The sequence below is a fragment of the Grampus griseus genome (assembly GCF_964374135.1).
Source record: "Grampus griseus genome assembly, chromosome: 3".
NCBI lineage: Eukaryota > Metazoa > Chordata > Mammalia > Artiodactyla > Delphinidae > Grampus > Grampus griseus.
In genome coordinates, this window is record NC_139019.1 from 28,316,710 (window position 1) to 28,336,454 (window position 19,745).

Below are 19,745 nucleotides of genomic sequence, written 5' to 3' on the forward strand. Positions count from 1 at the left end.
CATGGCCAAAAAAAAAAAGAAGCTGGAGGGGACACTGCAGACCCATCCTGGATGCTTCTCTGGGCTGGTCAGTGGGAACTGCCACAGCCCATTTCTTTCAACTCTGATGGAAACTGGGAGAATCCACAGCACTTTGTAGCCCCAGAACATGGTCCAAACATCCCATGAGTTGGAAATGTCTCAGAGCTGCCGGTCACTTCCCTCTTGCCTGACGTTTTAAACAATGAGGTCAGCACTCTGGTCCTTGGCCTTATTGCTTTTACTTTAGTCTGAGTGAGGCACTGACTTCTTGTGATTTCTTGAAAACATGCAAAGAGAACACAGGAACAAAAGAAGGGAAAGCGGCATGGATATAAAAGTGCATAGAGAGTCTGTCGTGTTATGTAGAACAACACTTCTCAAACTTTTTTCTGTTACAGTGAACCAGGTAAACGTGATGGCCTTTACTGCTCACATCCCTCCTGTCGGCTCTGTCACCCAGTCCCATCTCTCCCTCAAGAACACGTATCAGAATCCAAGGGAAGGACATTAGTCACTGTGCTTTAGTGGTCGTCATTTGCCCAAAACATTTGACGAATGAATGAATTAAATGGCTCCGCTCTCATAGGTGCTGTCTTTTCAGTAAACCTACCTGAAGTATTGCCATATTATTTCTAAGATATAGTCGTCTTCAATCCCAACAGCCACTGAGAACTCATATGAAAATCTGTTACCATAAATCCAACTGCCCTATAGAGTTTCTGGAAAAAACCTGCTTTCAAAATATATCATTACACTAACCCTTTTAATTCTTTTTATCCACAAAGTCTACAGGATGATTTTAAACTGGTGCTTGGATTTAAGTTCAGAAGCAAAGGGTTTTTAGCATCTATTTCTTTATCAACTATCCTTCCACATAAAATGCTTGGAAGTCCGACCAGAGACTTTTTAATTTATTTTATTTTATTTTTATTTTTAGCTGCATTGGGTCTTCATTGCTGTGCGCGGGCTTTCTCTAGTTGTGGAGAGCGGGGGCTACTCTTCGTTGCAGTGCGCGGGCTTCTCATTGCGGTGGCTTCTCCCGTTAAGGAGCACGGGCTCTAGAGCGCGGGCTCAGTAGTTGTGGCACACGGGCTTAGCTGCTCCGCGGCGTGTGGGATCCTCCCAGACCAGGGCTCGAACCTGTGTCCCCTGCACTGGCAGGTGGATTCTTAACCACTGTGCCACCAGGGAAGCTCCTGACCAGAGACTTTTCATAAGTGCTTTACAGACAATCTTAGGAGCAGAACACTGTCAGAAGATAAGGCCTTGGGTACAGTACAGTACATCTCAATCGTCATTTTAGATAGCCTTTGAGGCTTAGGTGAGATAATACGTGTGGGCATCTTAGCGCCCAGCACACAGTGAGTGCTCGCTGCCTTTGGCTCCTATTTTATGATGATTATTGCTACTTCATCCACATCACCTTTATTCTCTTTTACACATCAGGCTTTTGCAGAGGTTTCACATCTTAAAAAAAAAAAAAAAATTGTGATCATCCCCAAGCCAAATACTTTCATAGTACAAATCAGAAAAAGAAACTCCAAAACTGGCAGAAGCTCATGACTCATGTTTTTGGTTTGGGGGGGGTTCCCCCCATTCCTTATTGCCTGTTTGCCAAACAACGCCATAGGCGTATATATAGCGATCAGCTGGGAAAGTCCACACCTAAACTCATAGCGCTGACTCTGAACAGGGCCTGCGTAATTGTCCAGCGCCTCTCGTTGCTTTGTTTGCTCTTGTTCTTCACTGATGTAGGAAGTGGCATTTCTGTCTGTTTCTTTAGAAATCACTTCTCCCAGATTTCTAGGCTTATTTATTATTATTATTTTTTTAATGGCTGCAGTTAGCACCTGGGAGGATGAGATTGGATTAAACAGAAGCATTTACAGAAGATTGAAGAAGACCAAAGAATCTTCTGTTTGTTTTCACTGCTCATCTGAAGCATGAGCTTTCGGACTCCCTTTATTAGCAAGCGTATGCATTTGACACGGTGTGATCCAGTGGCTTAAACAAGATAGACTTTTCTGTCTCTCAGTTGAAAGTCCCAAATCGGTATGGCAGCTTGGCTGCACACCAAGGGACCCAGACTCCTGCTGGTCCACCATCCAGGGTGTTGCCTTGGTCCTAATGACCCAGGATGGCTCCCCCTGAGTCTGCATCACAGTCACAGTGGGCAGAAGGGCAAGCCCAGCCCACAGAGTGATCTGTGGCCACACCTGGCTTTCACGGAAGCTGGGAATTCTGGGCAGCAAATTAGCCAATTAAAAATATAGAAGGTTTTGCTGTAGAAGGAGATGGAAACAGATTGAAGGATGATGTGCAGTTTCTGTCACGCTCCCATATCTAACGTTTTCCCTGATCCCTTTGCACACAAAACTTCTTTTCTCGTAGAAGAAGAGAGGCTTAGGAAAGTGAGAACTGAAGTACGGAGATACCCTAATGCACAGAGGTCTCAGGACGGGGCACTTGAGAACCCTTACTCTTTCCTAGGGTTTCAGGTGCTGGTTTAGCTTTCGTTTGGATTTCTGGGTGGCCCTCCATTCCATTATGCCCCTAATCCCACTCACATATGACACCATGTGAAGACACAGACGGTAATATTCATCTTAAAATTCAGGCACTTGAGGGAATGGGTCATGTAAAATGTTAATTGCAAATTATAGCCCACTAAGTGTATTTCGTATTTTCATTTGGATTAAAGGCAAACCAAAGAACGATTGTATGATTTATAGTCCTTTATTTGCTGTTCACGCATGTGTATGGGATGTCAGGAGGGCCAACCGTATAACCTGGCCATGAAAATATTTCAGGTGATACACCCACACACAAAAAAATCTTTTGATTCTGTATAAAACAGTATGCAAATCTACTTTGTGGAGATTAAGGGATAATTCAAAACTATTTAATAGTAAGAATGGTTATTAGAAATCTCCTCTATATATGTATGTGTGTTTGTGTAAAACTGAATCACTTTGCTGTACACCAGAAACTAACACAACATTGCAAATCAACTATACTTCAATAAAAAAAGACAGATTTTTTAAAAATTATTTTTTATTGAAATATAGTTGATTTACAGTGTTGTGGGGTTTTCTTTTGTTAACTTTTATATTGGGGTATAGTTGATTAACCATGTTGTGTTAGTTTCAGGTGTACAGCAAAGTGATTCAGTTATACTATACATGTATCTATTATTTTTAATAAATAAAATTTAAAAAAGGAAATACATCTTTTATACCCTGATCTCGCCCCTGGAACTATAACTAGGTGAATAGACTTATGCTTCAATGATTAAAAACTTGATGTAAAGATAAGCATTTCTGAGGACAGAGTTGTTTAAATATATTTGAAGTTGTAAATAAGAAACAAATTAATTTACACTTCTATTGTTTATATTCAGCATTCTGAAACTCTGGTTCTTAAATAGATATTTTAAACCTTACCTAGTCGAGTATCATTTAATTCTCTTTCTTTTTCTAAATGTCTCCATGTTATAATCTGGAACTATAATTTCTCAAACTTCAGCCTTTTGGTGCTTGTTCGTCATGTCTTTGTGTCTTATGACCTCATCGGTTTAAAAATTTGTCACCTACACTTGAAGACTGTGTTCTCAGTGCCATCAGTAGTAGTTCCTCCACTCTATGAGTGAGTTCTTCTCTGTTTCAGCAGCGCTCTTAAATCACTGAATAAATGGTTGTTTTCTGAGGTGGGTTGGAGGATGGTGTTCATGGCTACAATGGCTAGGTCATCCTTCTTAGACTCTTTCAATAACAGGATTCTTAAACCACCTGGAATAGCCCACGACTCTTGACTTATAAATAGCCCTGGTCTGTTCGCTTATAGAGTTCTGCTGAGATGCACTTGAATTAGGGTTGCCCTGTTATTTTCCTATAGGGAAGTTGCTTCCTGATATTCCAGACAGATCCACAGCTGAGTGGGGGCCAGACTTATGCACTGGCTCGTTTCAGTGAGGTTCTGTCACTAATATAATATACTCTCCAGAAAATTTTGCATTTGGAAAGAGAATTTTGTTTTAATGGTAGCAGTGAGAGACATCTCACTCCAGTGTAATGTCCAGGGAATGATGCATCATTTGAATTTTGAGGCTTTTAAGTGAAAAATGCTTTTGTGCTCCTGGTTAGGAAAACACATCACAGGGCCAAGGAATAAGAAAATTTTGTTTCTCTAGAAACACAGCGTTTACTTCCAGGTATGACTAGAACACTTGGAGTGAAAAATAAAAGCCTGTTATTTATTTTATGCTGAATTGTTTCAATCTCCCTCCCCTCTTGTCTTTGGAGAACTGTGCCTTTTTCCAGTGGGTGCTATTTATGTAGAAGAGCTTTTGTCCACAGGGTAGACAAAAGTTAAGGCATTGCATACACGACATAAACAGTCTTCTACTTACAATCAGGATGGGTTCCAGAAGTTCATCTGTAAGGCATTTGTTTAAAACACAGAATGTGCTTGTCTTTAGAAACACTGGTATAAATGATGGTTGAGGGCCAGGCTAACCCACCAAAACCTATTTAACCCATAGTGTAACTGAACTCACTATTGTGTGTTATACATCCTGAAAGGAGGGGGTCTCCTGTGGTAAAAGGAGGAAGGGGAAGAGAAGATCTTTTGTCTTCCTGCTTCCAAGGGTCTCAGTCCCTCATCTCCTGACCTTCCTCACCCTCATCCACTTGGTAGGAGGTCAAAGGATTCCTTGCGTCAGTGTTCTACCCCCATCAGTTAACTCCCCTCACACATACCCAGAAAATCTCTGTGCAGCTACTCAGAAAAGAAGGAATCTGATCTTTTGACCTCACACATGCTTTTGTGCCGCTCACTGTGGTCCTAAAACCCTCTAATTTTAAATATGGTATTTCCTAGCCATATGATAACCTAATAATTAGTGGATTTCTGGTCAGGGTTATTATAAAGACTAATTCAGAAAGGAGAAATGGTATTTGGAGACTGGACCACCATATAAAAGAGGGGTCCTGGACCACCATATAAAAGAGGGGTCCTGGACCACCATATAAAAGAGGGGTCCTGGACCACCATATAAAAGAGGGGTCCTCTAAGCCAGGGGTTCTCAACCGGGGGTGATTCCCACCCATCCAGGGGATATTTGGCGATGTCTGGGGACATTTCTGATTGTCCCAACTGGACGTCCAGTGGGTAGAGGCCAGAGATGCTACTCACCATCCTATAGTACATAGGACCACCTTCCACAGCTTCAAATGTCAAAAGCAGTAAGGCTGAGAAACATGCTTTAAGCCTGTTCCAAAGTGTGGGTTGCTTACAGGTGTTACATTGGGGGTATCTTGGTCAAACAGTTTACAGACGCAGGACTTAGGAGTTTCCTAGGTGTATTGGGTTGGCTGGCAGTGGTAACTTTGGTTCCCTCCCTCCAAATACCACTCTGCAGACATCTGTAGTGGACATACCCTCTAATTCAAATGAGCAAATGTGTATCGAGAGCCTATTATGTGCCAGCAGTGCTGCAGGCTCTTGGGATACAGAGTTTATATTCTAGTGGGGAAAGAAGAGCAGTTAAACATAAGAGAGTGTGTGTGTGTGTGTGTGTGTGTGTGTGTGTGTAGGGAGAGAAAGGAGTGGGGTGGAAAGGGAGAGTTGAGGGTGCTGGGTGCTATGAAGGATAAAAGAATGAAGGAGGAAGTAGGGATAAAAGAGGTGGGGGAGGAACTGGAATTTTAAGTGGTGAGGTCAGGAAAGACCAGAGATGCTGGTCTGTGACCAGAGATGAGGTCAGAAGACTGTGTTTTGGTGGCATCCGAGGGAGGTAAGAGGGCAAGCTGGGTGGTCATCTTAGAGGAGGAGGGTCCAGGCCAAGCAAAGAGTAATTTGCCAGGGCCCTTGGGTGGGAGCCTGCTGGTCTAGTAGGGCTGCCTCTAAGCCCCTCTTCCATAGAAACTCTGAGGCCCATTCGGTGGTAGCGGGGAGGGGCCTGGGTATAGCATTAAAATTTCCTAAAGTAATCTGGCCACAGAAAGGTCAGAGAGTCTCATGTTGTAATGTTCTGTGAAGGGAGCGTGAAAAGATGCTACTTTGCTAGTGTGTTGTTTTTATATAACCCTTTTCCTTCTTCCGTGTAAGAACGTGGGACATCTGAACTCCAGGTAATTTCCACACAGAGCTGGAGCACATTTGGGGGAGGGAGAAACGAGAGGTGGAAGTGGGGTTTCGTCCGGTGTTCGGCGTGCTCCCTGCTGGCTCTCTGGCTGCCTTTGCTGGGTTCCTGGGCCAGTGGCAGTCGTGGCCTGGTGTGACTGTTATGGACGTGGGGCGTCTGGCACCCGTGCTGACGGCTGAAAGCAGAACTTCCAAGGTGCATACCAGGAGTCCACCGCCAGCTTCTAGCCCAGAGCTCGATTGTACCCCAAGAGGACAGCAGCTGGCATGGCCTGTGAATGTTATCCAGGGGACAGGATGCTCTGTGTTCTCCCCACTTTTGTCACACTGAACTTTGCAGAGAAGAAGTTGAGGCCTCATTCTCAAGAGTAACAATTCCCTCTTTGTTGGAGAACAATTTATTTCCTCATAGTTGTCTTCATTACAGAGATGAGAGATTTAAAAAACAATTTTTTTAATTCCATTTAGGACACAGTGCTTTGCACCTTGCAGCTAAGAACAGCCACCATGAATGCGTCAAGAAGCTCCTTCAGGTAAAGTGGAACAACAGAAAATTATAAACGTGTCATTTTTAAAATTTGAAAGTAACCTTGTGGGTGAAAGAACAAACACATACACACGTACTCCTTCAAATATTATCCCAGAACCTGGGTTTCCTAAGAAGCTTCATTATAGCCAAGGAGAAGATTATTTCCATAGCAGTTGCGCTGGTAGAGAAGAGGATCCTAATCAAAATTTGGAGTGTCTTCCTGGGATCCAGCCCTTTTCTCTGCTTTATTCAGCTCTTTTTTCCTTATTGGAAGAACTTGTACCCTTTACATAGCTTGAAAAAATTTTTCATGCTGTTGGAGATCCTTATAATACAGGATCTCCAGTATCCTAGTATTTATTCTCTCTCAATCATTAGTAGAATGCAGCTTTTCCTGATAAGCGAAATTTCAGCCACTGTTTCCTTGTATGTAACTTGATGAGCCTTTAGTTCTTAGTATTTGTTCAAGTTCTTGGTTTTATTCTTCTTTATAATTTTAGGTGAACTCCCTGGTTTGATAACCTTGCCAGGAAGTTTATAATGATTGCTTAGGGTGACTTCCGTATTTCTTTAAAGATGAATATTTCGCGAAATCCCAACAGCAGTTTGTACAGTAACTTCCAGCTGATGCCAGTCAAAATGCAAGCTGGCTGTTTTCGGGAACAGCACAGAGCAATAAAGTATGTGTTTGGAGTAATGTCTGTTCTCTTGAGCTGTTGTCTTGGCCTTCCTGAGCATCGTTTGGGACCCAGCATCTTGCTTTAATTTGGCTTTGCAATTCTAATGCAGCAACATGGGCACATTCTTCAACTTGTCCTGGTCTGTTGATCACATAGCTTCTTGTCTTGCATTACCTGATGCAAGCTACCACCAATACCAGCAATGCTTAACCTTAACAGGTCTTTGAAGTGAAATTCAAGAAACGTAGATCAACACCTGTGAAGATGATGATGATGATTTTTATTCTGAGGCTCCTCTCTAAAGACAGTTACAATAGAACTTTTCTTCCCTGCCTCCACACCCATGGCCTTAACCTTAAATTTTTGTTTAACTTATTTGTATTTTAAATTTCCATTCCCGTCCTGGCTTGGCTATCCAGACTTTGCATCTGGCTCTGATTTGAAGGAAGAATGAACTTGACAAGCTGGAAATCCTCATGGGCAAGGACCAGATATTCTAGCCTCTAATGTAATTTTATATCTGGTTATGCAAATGGATTGGTTTTTCCCTGGAATCTTTGAAGCCTTTAAACAGTTCCTTGTGCTGTTCTAAAATTAGGCCAAAACATGGTAAGCTGTAACATGATCTCTATTCTTCTTACCACTGAAGGGCAGACAAACATTTCCACCATTGCCTGCTCTCTGCAAACTGTCTGAATTCTGTTCCTCTTTCTGGATAGTTGTTAAAACTGGAGGCTTTGACGGCCTCCTAATGGGCTGCTTACCTTGGGTCCTGCACTCCTCTGGTAACTGCTTCACTCCTCGTCTGGGCGACCCACGCCCTCCGTGATGGGGCCACTGCCATCTCGGGCCGCCCCTCACCCTGCGCCCTCTCTCTCCGGCCTTTTGCTCTTACTGTCTGTCTGCTGGAGAGACTTCCCTTCTCCAGTGGCTACCATTTCAAAGTTCCACCTCCTTAAGGCAATGGGCACAAAGAGAGCCTTGTGAGAGTCTTCAGATGAACTCTCCCCCACTCTCTCTTGTAGCAAGTGGTCCCTGGGCACCATGCGCTCTGTCAAGCAGCGAGTATTTACTCACAGAGCAGCCCCTATCCTGCTGGAGCTTGGCTTCTGGTAAATGAAGACAGAAATACACATGACCGATTGCACATCACTGAGAAGAAATCTAACAGAGTATTGTCAGAGGGGAGTGAGGAGGGATGTTCAGGAAGGCCCCCGGGGAGGAGGTGATATTTAAGCTGAGAACTCAGCTGTGCGAAGAGCATTCCAAGCAGAGAGAACAGCAAGTACAAAAGGCCTGAGGTAGGAAAGTCACTAACTAGCCGGGGAGGAAAGAAAGCCAGTGGGTGGGCTGGGGGCAAAGCCAATGAGGAGCAGAAAGAAGGGCCCAGGGGGCTTCCCTGGCGGTCCAGTGGTTGAGACTCTGCGCTTCCACTGCAGGGGGCGTGGGTAATCTCTGGTCATGCCGTGCAGGGAGGCCACCAAAAAAAAAAAAAAAAGAAGGGCCCAGGCTGCCTTGTGTGTCATGATGGGCAGACAGTGATTCCTCAGAGTACAGTGTGGAACTGTGGAGGACTTTGCAGTAAAGAGCAACACTGACGGTTTAGAAGTTCACTCTATTTGTATAGAGAATTGACTAAAGAGCTGAGGACGGCCAGGTGGCCATCAAGGCTGTCCAGGTGAGCAGGTGTTGGCTCAGACCAGGTGGTGACAATGGAGGAAGGGAGGAGAGTAGATCGGGGTGTGTTTTGGGGACAGAATTGACAGGACGTGGCAGGAGGAAGAGGAGAAGAAATCAAGGATGACTCGGTGGTTTCTGGCTCAGTGACTAGACTGATGATAGCACTGTTGACAGAGGCAGGGACGGCTCGGGCTGCGTGGCGGGGAGGGGAAGCCAGAAGTGTTGGCTGTGCTGCGTTTGAGACATCAGGCGGAAATGTGAAATAGGCTGTGGGTTGTCAAGCCGGGGGCTCAGAGATGCCATCTGCTGTGTACAGATATGGACACTGGCTGTAGCCCAGCCTGTCTGGCTTTGAATCCTGGCTCTGCCACTTACTGTGACCCGAGCAAATTACTAACTTCTTTGTACCTCAGTTTCCTCATCTGTAAATGGGGGTAATAACAGTATCTAACTAGGATTGTCAAGAGCCTTAAAACAATTCTTTGAACAGTACCTGGCACATACTAATAGCCAATGCTTACACAGTACTGTTGTCACTGTTAAGATATACACTAGGGAGGCATTAGCTTCTAATGGGATTTCGAGCTATGGGTGTGGTTGAGATTACTGAGGGAGAGAGCTTAGAGAAAGAACACTTAGGAGCCCCACAGTTTTATGTTTGGCTAAAGGGGCAGGCGTGGCCAGAGCAGTGGGGGGAAAACCAAGATCGGATGGGCCAGGCAGGGCTCTAGGGGCTAAAGGAGAGAGTGTTTGGAGAAGAGGGAGTGGATTGCCGGGGAGAGGTTGGTAAGAGGAGGGCAAGCATGTTTGCCATCGTTGGAAACACGAAGGTGGCTGGCCACTTGGATCAGGGCCATCCCTGTGGAGTCTTGAGGGCAGACGCCCAACTGCAGTGAGTCCAGGAATAAATGGGAGACGAGGAAACATGGCTTGTGTGGGACAATTCTTAACAGGAAGTTGGTTTTGTGATGGCGGATAGAGAATTAGGGCAGGAAATGGGGGGAAAGGTGGGATCGAGATGAGAAATCCTAGAGCATGTTTGTTAGCTGGTGGGGATGATCTGTTGGCAACAGAGTTGATAGAAGAGAGAGGGGACGGTCAAAGCAGCCAAGAGGTGACAGTTCACCTGTGTCATGATTACTTGGAGATGAGTCTCCCTCCCCATGAGACCCTGGGCCCCTGGAGCACAACAGTTGGGACTTATTCATGTTTATTATACTTTTCTTAGGAAGTTGCATCCTACCTTGCAGGAAAAGGATGAACTGAATTTTATTCTACGTGTTTATTGATTTTTGTCTTACAGTCTAAATGCCCAGCCGAAAGTATCGACAGCTCTGGGAAAACAGCTTTACATTATGCAGGTAACTTTCATTCTCTTATTTGTCTTCTTCTGCCATGAGAAACAGTAAGTGTTCGTTTTCCTTATTTAAGCCATTAACCTTGCCATTGTTATTCCTGATGCAGTTTTCTGTCGTCATTCATAGACATCATTCCCATTTTCCTCAGTTTGCAAATTGTGTAGGGTTTTACGGAGGAATACAGCTAGAATTCGTCAGTCGCCTGCCAAACAACTAGTAAAAATTGTCCTGGTTATTATATTTTAATTAACGTCAGGTTCTTGTTTAAGAGATATTCATGAGCATTTGTAGATTTCAGGTAATGTGTGGTACAGATTTTTTTTTTTACTTGGGGATCAAAAGGAACATCAATCAGTTTTATTTATCAACATTTGGTTTTACTATCTGTCACACAGTTTCAAGTGACGAAACATTGGTACTGAAGTCCAGGATGATGAGATTTGCAAATTTCTTTTAGTGCTAGTTGAGGAAAAGCTAAACCAAAGGTTTGCCTAAAGGCAACAACTGGCAAGCACTGCCTTTAGGTCTGGATGACACCGAAATTAAACAGTAATTTAAAACACCACTTAACCATTCTGACATCGTTTCTCTTCAATGCAACGTATGCAAACTGGGTGGAAGGTGAACTTTTCCTTCATAGAAGTGTTTGATGCCCCTGGCTGTGAGAGTAGCTTTGTGATTGGCTGTGGTTTCTGTGTCTTCTTTCTCTCAGCGGCACAGGGCTGCCTTCAAGCTGTGCAGGTTCTTTGTGAGCACAAAAGCCCCATAAACCTCAAGGATTTGGTAAGTACCAGGTGACCACTAGAGGTGCAGATGGACACTGGTGTCTAGAGCACCATGGGCTACTTCTGGGAGTCACGAAGACCTTAGAGACCCAAGCATTTGGTAAAAGTCTATTGCTTTCTGACCTAGATCCTCTTGTGCAAAACAGATTTAAGTATTATCCCCGTTGGTCCTTAAACCGTTAATAAAACGTTTTGCAGCATGCACTTCCTCTGTTTGCTTCTAAGGATAGACACGTGGCTTACCAGCAACCTAAATACGAATAAGGCTTAATTTCTTGATTTTTATAAATAAAAAATAAGTCTAAATAGAAGTTCTATTATTTTCTTTTTGCACCCCATATATTACCTTTGGTACCAGGGTTTTCCGATTTTAAAGACCACTTGTAGCCGATTTTGACCTTGCTGGGCTATTTTGAGAATAAACTGACATGCCTACTGCTTCTGATTATAGGGTTAAATTTCCTGCTGTAGCATGGGACTTGGCATGTGTAAGTTATACCTGATGGGGACATTGCGAAGTGAGCATTGAGAATCTGTAAATAAATTCACGCTCCCTGAATCTCGGTACTTTATAACCAGAAAGTATTACAACTTCACAGAGATAATTTTCTAGAAATTCTGAAGTTCGACTTTGAGTGGATACTTAATCCTTAAGCAGCAATTGTATTTTTAAATATCCCCATGTTAAAATAATTGGATATATTGTAACTTTTTTTTTTCCTTTGCCTATTTGAATACGTCCACCTTAAAATTACTGTCGACCCCATTTGTGGGGTATGTTCAAGGCAAGAGCAGAATAAAAGCCTCTCTTTATGGTTTACATAATTTGAGTCAAACCCCACTTCAAATTAAGATTCTGGAAATTGTCACCTATAAATTCTAGTATTTTTTTTTCATTCGTTTCATACTGTAATGTTGAGATTCTTAATCCATTTTACATAGTTTGTATGAGTTGGGATCTAATTCTTTTTTCTAAAGGAACTGCCAATTGTTATATTAAACAAATCATTCTTTCCATCAGTCCCTTTATCTAGTCATGTGTCAGTAATGAACAAATAAACTCTTAACATATGTTTCGATACCTAGTAAGATTATGAAAGGGTATGCTTTCTGAGAAGACTGGTGGCATGGCAGGATACTAGGATATGTGTAGTTCACTAGAAGAAACTGCTTAGAGCAGTGGGACCTACAAATGCCATATGGAAACGACCCTTCATTTCTCCAGAACCATGGAGAACCATTTCTCAATAAACATGGTATACTTGCCTCGAGCCTTTACATACCTTGAGTTCCACTCTCCCTCACATCATAGTTGCAACAAGCAGCCCGAGAGACCGACTCCTGAGGAAAAGCCCACAGTCAGTGGGATTCCATAACAAGGGTAGTGTTAGGGTGTGACGTTGACCTATTAGGGGGCAGACTACTTTGGTGGGTCAAATGTAAGACCAGCAGGACAAGTCAGGAATAAATGTAGAAGGAATAAGGACCTTTGCAGTTCCGGCATTTGTCATCTAAGTTATAAATCTTAATCTGAATTTGCCTCCTAGGATGGGAATATACCACTGCTTCTTGCAGTACAAAATGGCCACAGTGAGGTCTGTCGCTTTCTCCTGGATCATGGAGCAGATGTAAATTCCAGAGACAAAAATGGAAGGTACCACAGAATTAGAAAGCATGTTATTTCAGTGATATCCACATTCTGAGAAGCTTTCAAAATATCAGAGATGTATTTTGGATCGTTTGTTTTAAAGCAGTTTTAATTTCTTTCTTTTACTGATTTCTGCCTTTTTGGATAATTAAGAATCTGTTTTGGGTTTCCCTGGTGGCGCAGTGGTTGAGAATCTGCCTGCTAATGCAGGGGACAGGGGTTCAAGCCCTGGTCTGGGAGGATCCCACATGCCACAGAGCAACTAGGCCCGTGAGCCACAACTGCTGAGCCTGCGCGTCTGGAGCCTGTGCTCCGCAACAACAGAGGCCGCGATAGTGAGAGGCCCGTGCACCGCGATGAAGAGTGGCCCCCGCTTGCCACAACTAGAGAAAGCTCTCGCACAAAAACAAAGACCCAGCACAGCAAAAATAAATAAATAAATTAATAAACTAAAAAAAAAAAAAAAAGAAGAATCTGTTTTGACTTAAAAAATATTTTCCCCAGACCTCTGGGAGCATCATTGCTGACTGTGTCTGTGATGAGATTATTAAATGCTAAAATGAATAGGCCGTTTCCTTTGCCTTTTCATGCAAAATAAAAGTAAACATATTGGTTGTTTTTTAAAAACAGTCTTAATAATGTTATAGGTTGTTTAAAAAACTTGATTTGTAAAAAAGGCAAGATTTGTGCCAATCGTATTAAATTCCATCATATTTAGAAGATTATGTCTATGTTATTTGACCTAATATTTAATGTTCTGATTTAATCTGAAGTTTTATAAAACAGCAACCCAATTTTATTTTGATAGCATTCCACTTTGAATTTCCTAGAAAATTAAGTGTAGTACAGGTTTAACTGCACTTAGTCTTCTTTCCTCTGTTTTTAAGACAAATGAAATGATTTCCTAGCAACAAGTTTTCACATTTTGTGTACTAATTTTTTGTCTCCTCATTCTTTAGAACTGCTCTCATGCTGGCTTGTGAGATTGGCAGCTCTAACATTGTGGAAGCCTTAATTAAAAAGGGGGCAGACCTAAACCTTGTAGATTCTCTTGGACACAATGCCTTACATTATTCCAAACTCTCAGAAAATGCAGGAATTCAAAGCCTTCTATTATCAAAAATCTCTCAGGATGCTGGTATGTGAAAGAAAATAGCCAGTGTTGTTTTAAATTTATCCACTCCATTTTCCCCAAAGGTTAAAGGAATTTGTGCAATATATTTTATTATTCTTTTAAATATATTTCTGGAGAAAAATAGTGTTGAATATTGTGTATGTTGTGTGTATGGGTGTGTGTGTGTGTGTGGGTGTGTGTTTATATACCCCGCCACCCAAAGTGCATATGAGTAATTATGGTTCTTATAGGTTTTTTTTTTCCCTCACTTTTCTTCTATAGATTTAAAGACACCAACAAAACCAAAGCAGGTATTTATCTTTGGGGATGGAGATTCTTTTTCATCATTGCCTGTGGGAGTTTGAACATGTTCTAATTAAACCACTCTGTGGTCCATTAGGAAAGTGATAAAGACTATGCTGAAACTACTTAAGGAGTAAAATGTCTTTGGAATAAATGATTCATTGTAAGGTGGTAAATATTTTCTTAATGATTTACCCTATTTCCAAAGCATGTAACTTTAAACTTGCTACTTATATATTCATCTTTTTCTGAAATATACTAATATTTCCTACTGGTGTGAAAAGGTTTGATGTGATTTTAACTCTGAGAACAACAGTATTTTAACTACTTGTAATATCGCAGGAATTACAGAACTCTGTCCATAGCCATGTTAGTTAATGAAAGTAAGAGATTTAGCATTTTCTTTTATTTTAATTAGAGCTTTTCTAAAATGTCATTCATTTTACACAGATAGAAATTGAGAAGTTTACCCTGTTACTTTGGAGTTTTTCCTAAAAGCATAGTCACCTCTGTTTATTAATGAGATATATATTTGGCTGTTTTATTTATTTATACATCAAGGTTCTTGAAAAAATTATCATAATCAGCAAATACTTGATAGTGAATTTATTTTGTACCAATTGTGTTATATTTATCCATAACCTTCAGAGCTGAGGTTCTCCCTTTTTTCCCATATTTATGGTCATTCCTTGGTATCTGCAGGGAATAACAAAACCTGCAGAAGCTCAATTCCCTTATATAAAATAGTGTGATACAGTTGGCTCTCTGTATCTGGAATTCTGGGATATGCAGATGGTTGAATCTGGATGTGAAAACTGTGGATATGGAGGGTCAACTGTATACTCTTTAAGAAAAGGACTGGAAGTAATGAAAAGGTCGGGGAAATACCACTGCTTTGCATTAAGATGGAAGCTAGACTATGAATGTATTCTGGGTTCTAAGTTGTGGTAAACAACCCCTTATTCTCTACTTTCCCAGTTCTCCATACCAACTTAATCTGGTTTTGTCTTGTGTTTTTTATTTTCTTGCTTTAAAGCATGGGCTGCTAGAAGAAAACTTGGAGCATGCATATTACTTATTTTTATGTTGGTAGCAGATTTCAGATCTGGATAAAGTAAGAAATGCATGAACTGTTGAGGTTTTTCTCATTTGTTTGATGAAGCTATTTACTCAGACTTTACTAACCTAACTAACCCACCTCCATTCTTTGGACTGTGACAACTTTCAGCATGATCAAGTCTCTAAAATAAGCTCAGAGAGAAGTGGAACTCCAAAAAAACGCAAAGCTCCACCACCTCCTATCAGTCCTACCCAGGTAAAAATAAAAGAAAACCAACAATGAACAAACATATAACAACAAAGCCATAATTTTGTCATTTTGTGTTTAGGCCAAAAAGAACTGTTTTAAAATTGACCCTTAAATGCACATTTGAAATTTTCTGTAGTGGTTTTAAATTACAAGTAGTGGTATGAAGAATTTTGATTATTAGTATGGAAATAATGTTGATTCTTATTTCAAAACTGAAGAATTGAACCGTATCTTTTTTAAAAACCTCAAAATTCTTAAAATCCATGACAGGAACTTTTTCCTCGAGATAATGAGCTCAGTGTACTTTCAGAGCTCGTATTAACAGCTCTAGTAAAGTGGGGGAGAATGTGTAGCTGGTGAGGCGCTAGTTGAAAATGAATTTTAGTTGGTTTATTAAACGTTGTTACAATACATTTGCCTTTCCTGTTACACTTAAGGTTGACTAATATTAAAAAACAGCTTTCATTTCTGAGCTTATGGTGATTACTGAACAGAGGAAGAAGCTTGAATATCTATGAAATGGTAAATAAAAACAGGCCAGGGTTTGTTATTAAAAGAATCATAGGCCATAAAAAGAATAATCCATATCAAATATTTGAGCAGAATATCTCATCCAGTAAGTAATGTTAAATATGTTAGCATATTCATTAACAATATTCTTAATCTGCAATAGAAGTTTTATAAATTTTTAACGTTAATTCTAGTGAATATAGGAGTGAAGTTCCGTAGTTAATTCTACTGGGCAAACTTTCAAAAAGTATTTGAGGTAGCTGAATTACACTGAAAATATGTTACCCTTGAATTAATTGAAACTAAGGATAATTATTGTTAGATTTTATTTGCATTGGTTAAATAGGCTAATTCTTTGGCACTGTAGAAGACTTTGAAAAAGGACTCTTTATTGATGGTTTTCACTTTGTTTCTTTAGTTGAGTGATGTGTCTTCCCCAAGATCAATAACTTCAACACCACTTTCAGGAAAGGAATCAGTATTTTTTGCTGAACCACCCTTCAAGGTATTTCCTTTCTGTGTCCAACTTATTATTGAATTTTAAGATACATAATAGATTTAATTTAAGTTACACAACACTGGGCGAAACAGAATATATTTCTCAGTCATTGGTTCAAACCTTTTCATCATAAAGCACCCTTTGATTATTTTTCCTAGCATGGGCTCCATACAAAAAGAGTAGCATGAATCAATTATATTTGTTAGCTAATATTTAATTTTCTTCATTAAAAAAGGACAAAGATAAGACTTTAAGATCACCAGTCATCTTACCAAATTGAGTTGCTATAATACTAATCAAAAAGAAAGAAATGGTTATTCTCTGATGTCTTACTAAGAAGTAATTATATATTATTTTTAATTTATTTTTTTAATTGTATATTTTTAATTAAACTTTTTACTGACTATAAAAGTAATATGTATTTATTTTAGAATTTTAGAAAATCCATTAGGTCTTATTCTACCTGATTCTCTAGACTTGTGGTTGGAAAGTATTTTAAGGAACGGGAGGGTATTTCAATTTAATATCTGCTTACCTAACAATCACTAGGAAATTGTACTTGGAAAGAAAGTAAAATCTATAATTGTTAAAATGAAATTTCAATGGCATAATTGTTTATTCTTTTCTCCCTTCTAAGAATTACTAAAAATGAATTTTCTTTTAACTTGGATGCACATTGATGTGGAAAAGATTCTGTCAACCTATCACTTCCCTTGCTTTAACTAGATTTTATTAAAATACAAGGCAAGGAAAGCAAGTTATGCTCTTATAATTACCACCCTAGTATCTTCTAATATGATGGTGGCTCAAAGGAGGCAATGCGTTCCAAAGAATAATATCACAAATTATGTTTTTCAGAAATAGGTGTAAAAAGACTTTTATTTCTTTCAAAAAAATCACAAAGAGATAAAAAGGACACAATTTAGAATAGCTAAAGTTTAAAAAGATTAAAAATACAAATTGTTGGTGATGACATGGAAGAGTTAGAACTCTCATACTCTGTTGGTTGGATGTCAAATGGTACAACTACTTTGGAAAACCGTTTGACAGCTTCTTGAAAAGTTCAACATACCTAACATATGATCTAGCCATTCACTCATAGACGTTAACCCAAGAGAAATGAAAATATATGTCTCAAAAAATCATATACACAAATGTTTATAGCATCTTCATTCAAATATCCCCAAACTAGAAAAGATCCAAATGTCCTCCAACAAATGAATGGATAAAGATACTGAGATACATACATATAATGAAATATTACTCAGCCATAAAAGAGAATGAGGTGCTGGCCAAGCAGCATGATGGATGCATCTGAAAACCATCATGCTGAATGAAAGAAGCCAGGCTCAAAGAAATTCATCCCCTCTGACATTCCATTTATAGGAATTCTAGAAAATGCAAAAAGGAGAGTAGTGGTTGCCTGGGAATGGCAGGGATTGGCTGTGATGAGGAAACTTTTAGAGGTAATGGGAATATTCTGAATCTTGATTATAGTGGTGGTTCCTTGGGTGTGTATCTGTCAAAACTCCTCAGATTGTAAGCTTCCAATGGATGTAGTTTACTGTACCTTAATAGAGTTGAAAAATAAGCATTTATTTTTTTAAGTGAAAATACAGCTTTTTTTATGATAAGCACTTGCCAAAAATGAGCCACTTCATTTTTAGCATTTGAGCCTTTCAAAAGTCTCTTTGCTGAACAGTTCTCTCTTTTATCATGGTCTGCGGCTCATCTAGATAAAACATGGCAATTTCTGGCAAGTGACTGTATTTTGTTTTGGAATGAGAACCTGGCTTTGAAGGTAAAGAATTTTTCCAATATGTTAATGGACAGAGATATTCAGGGATACAGGTTTAGAGGAAATCTTGATGGGATCGTCAATCCACAGCCATAAGAATTTTTATTCCCTTATAAAACTACCTTTATTTCCTGTGACAGGTCTCCTTTACTATCATTTCCCTTAAAAATAATTAATAATAATATATTAATAGTTAATTTATGAAATGATAAAGCTGAAAAGTGCTTCTAATGTATTTTAATGTATTACCCAGTTAAGTGAAACTTCTATTTGACTCTGTTATGAAAGTAGTATTCACCATCTAAAGCTTTAAGCACGTAGCCCACTAAATTAGCTATTATTTAATTTTATTATAATCTTCAAAGATATTTGTAATATACTTACTGAAATTTCTGAAAAATATTTTGAGACTATACCCTCTGGAACCTCTAAGTAAAAATTGCACCTCAGGAGATAACTGTCACTTTTATTGTATTTTAAAATATCTTCTTTCCTGGAGATTATCTGTTTTTCTAGTAGGATAGCACCAACTTGTATAAACTCAAGGAGGAAAATTTGCTTGATTCTTTTGTAGCGTGTTCCATTCAGGAATATTCTTTTAAGTCATTTTTGTGTTCCAGCAGGCTGAGATCAGTTCTATACGGGAAAACAAAGACAGACTAAGTGACAGTACTACGGGTAAGATGAAGGGGCATTTTTGTTCCCTTGACCGATCTCTATTTCATGTTCCTCTAAGAGAGCAAAGGCCAAGCAGGGGTACCCTGTCTGGGGAAGTTGGAGAACCCAGGGTGCCACCCTAAGGCTGCCAACGGTGCACAGCCCGGTGTTCTCTACTTCAGGGGGCTTTCACCTAGATTAAGGAGTCCCTGAGCTTGGGTGTGAAATATATCTCTGTTTTCATCCGTTCCTAATTTAGCATTAGCACTTCCTTCAATTATGAAGGTAGGCAATAAGCCCCAGTGGTATTAGCAGATCACTGATTCTGACACCAAGAAAATTCACAGATAATATCATATCCCCTCGCTGTTATTACAGATACCTTGAAAGATCATTTACAGTATCTCTGCTAGAAATTATGGCCGTTATTAGACCTGCTTCCAGATCTTGTTGTTTGGTGTGTTACAAAGGTCGCCAATTACTGTAACCTGTACATTCTATTTTTTTTAAACATCTTTATTGGAGCATAATTGCTTTACAATGGTGTGTTAGTTTCTGCTGTATAACAAAGTGAATCAGCTATACAGATACATATATCCCCATATCCCCTCCCTCTTGCGTCTCCCTCCCACCCTCCCTATCCCACCCCTCTAGGTGGTCACAGAGCATGGAGCTGATCTCCCTGTGCTATGTGGCTGCTTCCCACTAGC

The 19,745-nt window shown here is 40.1% G+C and overlaps 1 protein-coding gene across 1 annotated transcript in view; it reads left to right on the forward strand.

Annotated features, from left to right (window-relative positions):
• RAI14 (retinoic acid induced 14) overlaps positions 1-19,745 on the forward strand; it is a 147,218-nt gene that overhangs the window by 115,995 nt on the left and 11,478 nt on the right. Inside the window, exons 5-13 of the mRNA XM_082652304.1 lie at positions 6,634-6,698; positions 10,358-10,415; positions 11,125-11,195; positions 12,745-12,851; positions 13,805-13,983; positions 14,242-14,270; positions 15,491-15,577; positions 16,500-16,586; positions 19,002-19,056. Of these exons, the coding sequence (XP_082508430.1) occupies positions 6,634-6,698; positions 10,358-10,415; positions 11,125-11,195; positions 12,745-12,851; positions 13,805-13,983; positions 14,242-14,270; positions 15,491-15,577; positions 16,500-16,586; positions 19,002-19,056 (738 nt within the window). The remainder of the gene's footprint in view (positions 1-6,633; positions 6,699-10,357; positions 10,416-11,124; positions 11,196-12,744; positions 12,852-13,804; positions 13,984-14,241; positions 14,271-15,490; positions 15,578-16,499; positions 16,587-19,001; positions 19,057-19,745) is intronic.